The 11,007-nt window shown below is 32.7% G+C and overlaps 2 protein-coding genes across 2 annotated transcripts in view; both read right to left on the reverse strand.

Moving 5' to 3' along the window:
* Window positions 1-4,145, reverse strand: part of LOC120636174 (carnitine O-palmitoyltransferase 1, liver isoform) — a 38,523-nt gene extending 34,378 nt beyond the window's left edge. The window contains exon 1 of the mRNA XM_039907517.1: window positions 3,890-4,145. The gene's annotated coding sequence lies outside the window, so the exon portion shown is untranslated. The remainder of the gene's footprint in view (window positions 1-3,889) is intronic.
* Window positions 4,146-5,210: 1,065 nt separating this feature from the next.
* On the reverse strand, window positions 5,211-8,937 carry LOC120636493 (WW domain-containing oxidoreductase-like). Its single transcript, XM_039907998.1, has 5 exons — window positions 8,922-8,937; window positions 7,314-7,567; window positions 7,047-7,226; window positions 6,685-6,952; window positions 5,211-5,559 (listed from the first exon to the last, which is right to left on the reverse strand). The coding sequence occupies exons 2-5, from the start codon at window positions 7,526-7,528 to the stop codon at window positions 5,338-5,340; spliced, it is 885 nt and encodes a 294-aa protein (XP_039763932.1). The 5' UTR covers window positions 7,529-7,567; window positions 8,922-8,937; the 3' UTR covers window positions 5,211-5,337.
* Window positions 8,938-11,007: the final 2,070 nt, after the last annotated feature.

Genomic DNA, 11,007 nt, shown 5'->3' on the forward strand with positions numbered 1-11,007 from the left:
CTTTTTTAGGTTTAGATATTTTTATATTTAGGTCACAGTTTCTTAAGATTGGTATTATATATTGCCTGAAGCCAAATAAAAAATATCAAACTCATAATAACGACTCAGCACCAAAAATTGGACTTAAATTAAAGCACACCTCGAATTTTTCTAAAAATAAAATTTTCTACTATATTTGTTCACAGCTTCTATGATAAAATATGCTGAAAGGAAAGGAGATCAGTCGTACTACTGAAACTTTACTCCATTATGTCATAAGAGATGTTAAATTTTTACTCCTCTAAACTTATTTTTCAGTGACTATCTCGGATCGCACTTTAATATATGGCATTAACAGTCTTCGCTTGCAGCACTATTATTAACGTGATTCATTCCTGTCGCTCACAATAAATGTAATAAGATACCATAGAAACGTAATGTAAACAATAATAAATATGAAGCAGTCTAGCAGTGAACATTGGTGACTATTCTGGTGTGAACAATTGTTTAAACAAAATCAAGTGTCTGAATTGTGCTTTACTTTTACAAAATTTTTTACAGCATTACAATTGTGTTAATAAATTATTGATTGCTCTAAATATTGTGCAATCCTTTTCACTATGTGCTTTGTGGGAAAGGACAATACTATTTATGAACTTCTTATTTAAGTTTAGTTTGTTGGGAAAAGATAATTGGCACCATTGGTTATTATAAGACAATTTATAAGTGTAAAAGTGGTTATAACAAATTATTTCAGTACCGGCGGAATGAGTGCCGAAGCTCAGTCGTAAAGCGCTCAGGCCGCGATAACCAGAGAGTCACAGGTTCAAATCCTATCGGTTCCGAAATTATTGTGCAGTTTTTAATTTAGAAATTTGATATTTCCTCCCACTGTTGGTTAAAACGCTATAATTAAAATAATAAAATCATGAGACATTTACTTGTATCACGAAACGTGATCCAAAAAACGCGAAGCAAAACGCGAGCACGTTGTGATTATCAGATTGCGATAATCGCTATTGTTATTGGCTGAATTTGTAATGACACTCAAGTTGCTTATTTCAGCGAATAGGTATAGTTGTGTATCAGGAAGCTTTGTCATGAACAGTGTCTTTGACATCTGACCCCCAGGATCACGATAAATATTGAACGTGTTGCAATCGAATTTGGAAGATCTAGACAGGCATTCACGGGAGTCTTATGATGTAAATGAGACTGCCACATATTGTTAAACTGTATCTCATACCCAGATGGATGAAAAATATCATTTAATTATGTTCCGTAATAAGAAATATATATTCATAAGTGTATAGGATACACTATATACTATGATAAAAAAGATAGACTAAACAAAGGACACAGCATAGGGATGCTTTCGAAACAGCAGCTCCACAAATTCTTTGGTATTTTCACACACCAGACATAGTAGTGCGAAGCCACACTAAGAAGCTCAAATCGCTATGCTTTATAAAGTGAATAGACTAATACAGCTGGTTATACTCAATATAGTTGTTCGCAACCGCAATATATACTGTGTGGTAGTAAATCATTCGCAAGAAATCTGTATATAAAACGCAAAGACTCGCTGACTGATCTATCAACACACAGCTTTAACCACTTGAAGGATCGGGCTGAAATTTTGCACACAGATAGTTATTACAACATAGGATTTTTGAAAATTCAAACCCTAAGAGGGTTAAATGGGGGATGATTTTTCAAGTTACATCCAGAAAACTTTGGTTTTCGATTAAAAATAACGAAAACATATTGCACAAATTTAAAAAATTCCATTCAATGGCTAATAGGGGATGAAAATTTATATGAAGGTCTCTGAATTTTTAAGTAATTTACGTTTATATTTTTCTATTAGACATTTTTTAACTAACAGTAGTTAAAATTTACCAAATCAAAAATGTAACTAAACATGAGTGAAGTTTCGAGCAAAACCTAGTAATATATATTTTCTTCAAAAGATCATAATAGCCCTAATTTTTTTTGTATTTGTTTTATTAATATTCAGACATTCCCTACTTTCAAGATATGAGTGTTTCTTTTTTAAGTAAGAAAAATAAACTATCTGCTCATTTATCATTTAAATTTTCCTAATTTTTAAAGATCATTTTGGTTGAAAAGGTATTTCTTCCCCATTTTTATACCTGCCTAAGTTTGTACCCCATTACAGGGTACGGGTCTCCTCTCAGAATGATAAGGGTTTGGCAGCTTAGTCCACCATGCTAGTGTGCATCTTGGCAGAATACACACACTTTGAGAACATACAGAGATATCTGGCATGCAGGTTTACTCACATTTTGCTTCACCATTAAAACAAGTAAGTAGTATTTTAATTTCTTAAATAATTATATTGTATAATATTTAACAAACCAAATCCTATTATTTGTACTAGTATAATCATTAAAAAATTATGCAAATTTCATATTTTATTCAGCAATGTCATAATTACAAAGAAATTCATACCATTTGCATATCATTAATGTAATTAGTTTTTTCACTTGATTATATTTTATGATTAAGAGAATCTTATTTCAGAAAGTTTTTACCGTTTTTAATAAAAAATTTAATAAGAGAAAAGAGTTAGTCTTAGAGAAACTTGTAAATAGTGTGGCATTTTGTGGGGCTAAAGAAGTTACCTTTGAGTTTGTAACAAGCAGTTAAACAAAAAATGTCTAACGTTTGTACATATATAGTAAATAAAAGCAAAATATAGTTTACAAAAAAGTAAAAATGTAAACTAAACCTAACAGTTATGAATAGTAATGCTTTTTCTTAAGTTTTTAGCAAAAATGGCAAGTGTAGTTTTTATAACAAATTATTATAAGTAATGTTTAATGCCACCCTCACCAAACTATTCCAAGTTGACTAATTAGAAATGAAGTATAATGTTATCAATACATAACAGTTATCATACATATATATAACCTGGAGGAGACAACCTATGTGCTTAGTGGGAAAGAATAGTATTATGAGGAGTTGATTTGGTAATTGATAATTTCTAAATTGCCTCTAAATCTTAACTTACATCATAGTACTGTGCCCATAATTAAATATCAATACTAATATTACAAGTACAATAGAGAAATAAACTATTTGTTTTTTTTTTCTATGTACTATTCAACCCCTTCGCTAATCTTGATAAAATTATGCACTTATATAGTTTGCATCATTAAGATGGACTGGGCTCTTTATACCAGACAACCACCAATATTAAGGTTATTGTTGTGTTAATGATTTTGTTATTAAAAAAATACCTAAGCCTTGTTATCTATGAATAACTTAAAAATTAACCAATTTTGCCAAAAATAAGCATAGATATAGCTTCCTGAAGATGTTAGGAATTTATGTCGGAATCAAACAGTTCCCGCGTGATTAAAAAAAGGATCAAAGTCGCCTTCACTGCCAATATAGGAAATTCAAGCTTTTGTGCTTCAAAAACAAAACAAAAATTATTAAAGAAATCAGATTTTAAGAATATAATAACATAACTTTTTATCATCGAAAGGAGCGAGGTTTTAAGAGAAATCGTTCCAAAAACATTCGCGTAGCCGACAACCGGACGTACACATTCACAGCACACACTCACACATGCAGATCTGGTGTCAAAGTCTAATCTGAGAACGTTACCGTTCTACTTTACTTATGTACGTGGTTAGTATCGCAATTAGACGACAGCATCGCGAAAACATTTTTAAGAATAATCGTTTCTTACCGAACAGATTTTAAATAAAACATCGCTAAAAATTGATGATATACGATACGTATGGAATCGCTAATACAAAACACATGCATAGAAAGTTATTCTTCGAAACATATTAAATTCGAAAGTATAAGGTACTATAATAAAATAATCTCTGATTAAGTAGTTACCTTCTCGTAGTAAACAAGATTCACTCACCTATGATAGTAAAACTTAAACGTAGTACAGCTACGTCGTTAGTTGTCGGGAATTAGTAGTGTACAGTGTTGGTTATTTCTTACACGATGCCTTTTGGCACCATACTGAATACTAATGAAAAGCGACCATCTGAATTGATATTCTAAATAAGTTCAACCTGTTACCTAGATATAAATAATAGAAAATTTTAAAATGAGTTTATAAAAACACAATCGAAAAATTTAAAGCGGTCGCCTGAACACAGGCATCAGGCACGAAAGCACGTGCCACAGACAAACAGCCATAAATAGATGGAGGCATAGATAACAAACTAAAACCATATGATACTTAAAGATACTGATTAGAGGATTAAATATTTTAACCTAAGAGTTTATCACACAAACCCAAAGAATAATTTTTTTTAGCAGTGCTTTTAGATCGAGATAAACTTAAATAAATCAGAAGCTGTACACGGTTATGGTTCCCGTGAGAACTCAGAAATAAAAAGCACAGAATATTAATAAATAAGGTTGGCTCCTTAAAAATTTATTAATTATTACTAGAATATTCTATGTTCATTACTTAACCCTAGATCCCTATCCATAATCTGCATTGACCTTTCTTACGTCTACGGAGCCTGAGCACTCTTTATTGTAATTGGTATATTGCAGAAACACATTTCTCTAAACTAAATTAACATACCTAAAAATAGTGCTATCCTTTTCCACAAATAACACAGTGAAAGAGATAGCACTATTTCAGAACTTTCTGTTTTAATTTAGTTTTTTTTGGCAATGGGCATCAATGTTGCCGATCCTGTTAATGGTTTATCTACCAAAATTATATATTTTCTATTTTTAGGGTAGTAAAAACTACAGTTATCTTGGTTCTTGACACTAGGTGCTGTTTTATAAGGCTAATTTTAGATTTTATCATCAGTTTCAGTTTGCCATTTATCATTCAGCCGCATTCAGCGAGTATTGTTTGTCAAAGTAGGCTAACATTTTCATTGTTTAGTCTTGAAATATTTTCGTCTATAGAGAATGGTAAATAGAAAAATAAACAAAGCTGTGCTGCAGCAGAGGAAGTCTCTGCCTAGCTATAGGTAATTAATAGGCTAAGATCTAAAAATCTCTGGAACCTTAATGTGATAATGTTATTATCGCATTTTATTTTTAAATCGTCATAATTTACCCTTCCCTGTAACCCTATACTAAATTGAATACGTGTTGCATTACATCACTTTACGAATAACAATTTAATTTACGAATTGGTCAATAATCTACTTCGCAACATAAAAATAACAAAGTATTCTGCTTATTGATTTATTGAAACTCGAAAACTAAGACCGGACTCGACAATAACCTACCTAATATACTTTTCACTATACTGGTAATCAACAATTAATAGGTTAATAATTAGGTACGTCGGTACATAAATTAAGTCACGTTATAAATGGTCCGTTATATTTAAAGCTTTCGACTAGACTTAAAGTCACACAGTATCTTGTCGAAGTCAGCAACGCGTTCACGTAATGTATCAATTAATAGATCGTGAATTCTATAGGACATGCAAAAGTTTTTAGCCAGATCGCTTTCGTCATAGGGCCTACAGTTTTTGAAATAAGCTGCAGTCAATCCTTTGAGTTCTGGAGAGGTTGCACAGTAAATAATCGTACTAGCGCCTTGAACCTGGAAAAAGAATATTATGAATAAATCATATCGAAAATCACACACGAACAGTATAGGCGCTTACACAAATCTTTAAAAACAAATTCGCAATTCAGGAACTGCAACGTGAAATGCTACGATGCAATTACCTACATTCTGCAAGGCATCTTCCTTATAAGGACCAGGCGAAAAGTCCCTGGACTACCGTAAGCTTTACTGAATGTATTTTGTACTGATCGCATTTCGATAATATAATATTAAAGGTAAATAAAGGTCCTTTGCAACTTCCTCCACGTGTAAGTAAAACCTTAAGAGATCGACATATATCGCGGACTTTATTTAGAACTTTTAAACGATTTTATCTATTTAACCGTTTACACGCAGCAGAAGCTCTCAAAAGGAACAAAATATCCCGATATTGAAGCTTTCTTCATTATATGCTCCTATTAGTCTTAGCTTGATGATATATAGGCTAAAGCCTATAGCCTTCCTCGATAAATGGGTTATCCACAACTGAAAGAATCTTAAATCAAATTTGAAGTTTCAAATTGGAACAGTAGATCCTGAGATAAGCGCGTTCATGTAAACAAACACTCTCAGATATTCTCAGATATTGATAAAACTGTAGACATAAGAATAACCAAGATGTTAATAAATTGGGGAACAAGGAACAACAATTACTTGTTCCCCAATTTATTAACATTTAAATTTTTAATTTATTTCTGATAGAAAGTAATTTGAATATATGACTCTTTGGGAACATGAAAGATTTGTTGGGCAATAGAAAATTTTAAAAGTAGATTTTTCCAGTGCAATTGTCCAAAAAGGCACGAAGATATTATAGCAAACTGAAGCTCACAGACCGAGATTTTCATTAGGTCTTAAATTCAGTGATTGGCTTTTTTCTCGGAAATTGACCTACCTAGCTGAACTGTAATATAATAAATATACTATAAATATACTACGACAATACACACATCGCCATCTAGCCCCTAGCTTGTGTTATGGGTACTAAGATGACTGATGAATATTTTTATGAATATAATACATATAAATACTTATAATATACAGATAGCTGAACTGTGACTTCCGACTCACATCTAATAACTATCTAAGTATATGTATAATATGGTACTTAATACTTACAACAGACTTAGTAAACGGAATCATAAAGATGTACAGCAACTCGTAGACCCACCAATTGCTACATAAACCAGTCTTGATAAAAGAGCCGGGGTGTGCGCAGAACACAGACCTCTCAGTGCTACTCCACTGGTTGCTCAAATAATGCATTAGTAGTATGCCGCACAGTTTCGATATATTGTACGACTTAATCGAAGTATACTCATGTTTAGGTAGCGATACGTTGTCTAAAATTGGCAGTAGAATATTTTCCGATGGCCACCTTATGTTCCTGAAAAAATATTTTCTTCTCTAACAACTAAGTAAACGTATATTATCCATTCCATAGCTAAAGATAAGATAGAAAGTTGTTTAGTTCTACTAACCTATGCGATTCAGTTGAAGTGAATACAATACGTGCATCAGGAGCGAGTATGTTTGACACTAGAAGCAATAAATAATATTGGCTGAGACAATTGACTTGAAACGTTGTTTCAAGTTTATCTTCCGTTAGTGTCCATGGTATACCAAACGTTGCCGCGTTTAGAATAACAATATCAATTTTCCTACGAAAAATATCTCGATATTACCTACTATGCAAATAACAAATAGTAATTTCCTTTTTTAAATGTAGTAAAAGAGGGTTAAATTACTTTTCATTTGCAAGTAAACGATTCGCGCACTCTCTTACTGATGCTAAAGATGCTAGGTTCACATCGTAAAAAGTGAGTCGTTCGTTTTTCTCGCAGATTTTTTTTGTGGCCTGTGATGCTTTATATACATTTCGACACGCCATAAGAACTTTGCAGTCACGTAAGCTCAGACAGCGTGTCAACTCTAATCCAATACTTCCACTTGCACCTGTCATGAGACACGTCTTGTTCTCCAAATTGACTTCCTTTACTAACTGAAATAAGGCTTGAATACAGAATTAAGACCATACGGAACCCTCATTCCGCCATTATTATGTCCAAAAACAGTGAAAACGCTCCACGCACGTCTCACTTCGCACCCGCAAATGTTGCTAGCTCACAAACTTTTCGCATTTTCCCCATTTTAAGTTAAACGATTAGAACTCTGGAGGTAAAATAATTAGTAACTGCTAAATCGAATGAAGTGGATGGTTTTTAATGCTTTAATATTAGTCGTGTTCCCAGTTTTTGTATCTCTGGGCTTGAATGAGGGCTTGCTCCAATTAATATTAAAGCCATAATTACCAAGAACTAGTTTTATTAATTTATGTTGCCCGCGTTCTTCGACTGCTTTTATTAAAATGGGACAAAAAGTAGCCTGTCTGTATTTTAATAGATTATTTTAAAACATTAAATTTTTGTATCATAATCATCATTTCAAGGAGGTTTTTTAAAAATATCAAAATAATATAGCATCGGTCGTCAGACGATCATAAATTGTAATTTACCTACTAATGTAGGTACATTTCAATTTAAGTAACATATTGAAGTATTCAAACCCCTTTAATGTTTAATTAAGAGACTGTTACGAAATAAAGAAAATGTCCGTTATTATTAATGTTGCCACTAAACAGAACATCACAAAGACTCCATTTTTTTTAAATATGAACAAGCTTTTACTTCTTCAGCAGATGGTCCAAAAAACCTTTTTAGCTCTATGCTTCTTGGAATTTGCTTGAGATAGTTTTCCCAGACATTTTCTTTCCATATTATAGTACTGATATAGTTTCTATTAATTCGAAGCGGAGCATGACTGTAACAAATAAATTTATTCTACGATAGTCTGTTCAGATGGCAACAATATGGATCAGTTATCAGCTTCAGAATCTGTCTGATTCAAAATCAGAAAAGAAAAATAAAATCAGAAAAGCTTGGAAATATGGACCCCCATTCTTGGTACTTTTCCACCGACAAAAGGACTTGTATACCACCTAACTATTTGAATTAATTCCACTACAGTCGCCCTGCTTTTAAATTTAGTTTCATCACGCCGCGTTTTTTATTCCTATTATAGTAACTAATATTATAAATAGAAAAATTAAGGTGGACGGCATTTCAGAATATAAAAATAAGCCAGCAGATGCGAGTACCTATGATGGCTTGCGCTGTCGTGCCGTTCTATTAAAAAATACAAACTTTGGTTAGACAACGGCACCACGCCAACGTTTGGGATATTTAAATAAATTGCCAAGCTTTATATTACCAGAATTGCATGTTAGGAAGGACAAGGGGCCAAGGGCCACGAGAAAGCTAAACATTGTTTCGTGAAATTAAAATGAAATCACCTACCGCAAAAAAGTAAATAATTTTATCATATTTCCGTTCTATATTTATTAAACTAAAATATTTATCGCACTATATATAACTTTTATTAATAACTGTCACCTAGCCATCAAAATTTCTCGTAGTTTTCTACGTGGCTTTAATCATGCAAAGTTTGTGGGTGCGGTTGTGAGTTTCTCTACTCTGAGGTATACGATAAGAAACGATACCTAAAAGAATTATTGCACTATTGTTTACATGCTCATTGCATTAAAGTAAGGATTAAAGTGGTGCTGATTATTTTGTAAAACTAGTTAAAATTTTCAAATCATAAAATAGTGCCACTCTTTTCTCTAAGTTCTTTATGGAAAAGTATGTCACTATTTTTTACCTGACTAATATAAAACTAAACTAAGTTTAGAGCTATGTGTATAGCAGGTTTTGCGCCATTATCCTGTTAGGTTAGGGCCACTGCTTACTGTTTTATTAATATGAAAAATACGAAAGTTCGTTTGGATGGATGTCTGCACGTTTATTTCTCATTCACGCAAAAACTACCGAACGGTTTTCGATAATAGTTTACAGTAGAGCTTTTACACAGAACAGAACAACCCAATTCAACCCCACAATTTCAAGGAAAGTTAGAGTCTAATATCTTGTTTTTCATCATACAGCTCATAAGATTTATCGGTTGATTGTATTTTATTTACCGAAATATCCATTTTAATATCATTTGAAAGAAGTGACGACTACAATGCCACATTACCATACACATATCTGAATCACAATGGCTGGATTTCAGACAGCAACCTTCAAACTATATGTAATAAAATTCAGTGGCAGATATTATTATTTGTGTGTCTATTTCTATTGAATGTAGCCCTGATATAAAATTATCTTATAAAAACCTAATATAACATTTTCTTCTGTATAATAATTGCCGGCAATAGGATGGTGAAAATAAAAGTTATAAATAGAGTAAAATTAGCTGATCGGCATCACCTTCTTTGTCGTCACTGAAAAGGTGCATAAATGGGTTAAGGGATATAATCGAGCCTTACCTAAAATCATGAATGAAGAACTCAACTTTCACCAAGTTTGTCACTTAGTGTAATACCAATACTGTGATTATGAAACGGACAAGGACAGGCAGAAGAATATGGTGAGCGCGACACTCAGAGCTTCCAGACGAGCAGCACAGTGGCTGACCGATGTGTTCTGCGAACGTTGGGTGCTAAATAACCTTTTCAAGCTAAAACACCGACCACGTAGATACAGATCAACGACCTCGTACAAATCGTTGACTCTGATCTGCCACGCAAAGTATGAGTCCGATGCAAAAGCAGCGCTGAGTACTCGGGACCGGATGAGATGGTGCGAGCAGCTGTAGACATCTGGATCCAAGTTTGCGGTGGCCGGTGAGAAAGCTGGTGTTGCTGCTACTAACTACAGGCGAGTTGCCGACAAAATATGCGACGGTGGAGATATGCGGGATATCGAAAAGATTGTTTAAATAGTACATAGGTAAATATTATAAATCAAGCAACACAAATTTTATTTGGTGACCGCTAAGAAGATACGGTAATAAATACTTAACAACGCAGCTTTAAATTCGGTTTGCAAAAACTGAAATATATAATAATAAATTCAAAAAAATAATATATTCAAATTAAAAACTGTATTATTCTTGTAGTAGTGTAGAGTGTCATAGGTCAAAGGTATTTTAAACTGTAAAATTAAAAGACTTTTTCGTGATAAGATCGCATGAAACCGTTTCTTACGAACGCTGCTTTAACGATGACAGATAAATGACTGTCTTTTAAAGAAAAATATGTAGAGCTTGAGTGGCATTACAAAAAATTCAGCGACAAAATATCATACAACGTAAAAACATAAAAAATAAAGTAAAACTTTTATATTTAAGTAACAAAACGTAGTTTTTGATTTTATCTTCCTACATAGGTTATTAGGTAGGTATTTTTGTTTTTTTTTTATGTAAAAAAAAATCAAACATTATGAATTCTTATACAAATAATTTCATCTCAATTAAGAATGTTTCCGCCCAAGGACAGCTATTATAATGTAGTTTGATACAGAACCATGACATAATTTT

The sequence above is a fragment of the Pararge aegeria genome, chromosome Z (genome assembly GCF_905163445.1).
Source record: "Pararge aegeria chromosome Z, ilParAegt1.1, whole genome shotgun sequence".
NCBI lineage: Eukaryota > Metazoa > Arthropoda > Insecta > Lepidoptera > Nymphalidae > Pararge > Pararge aegeria.

Excerpts from the sequence above, each read along its gene's own strand:
- LOC120636493 (XM_039907998.1), bottom strand. The coding sequence starts at position 7,528 with ATGACAGGTGCAAGTGGAAGTATTGGATTAGAGTTGACACGCTGTCTG. Across the intron at positions 7,227-7,313 it reads CGTTTACTTGCAAATGAAAA|GAAAATTGATATTGTTATTC; the intron begins GTAATTTAACCC and ends TATTTTTCGTAG. Across the intron at positions 6,953-7,046 it reads ACTTCAACTGAATCGCATAG|GAACATAAGGTGGCCATCGG; the intron begins GTTAGTAGAACT and ends ATATTTTTTCAG.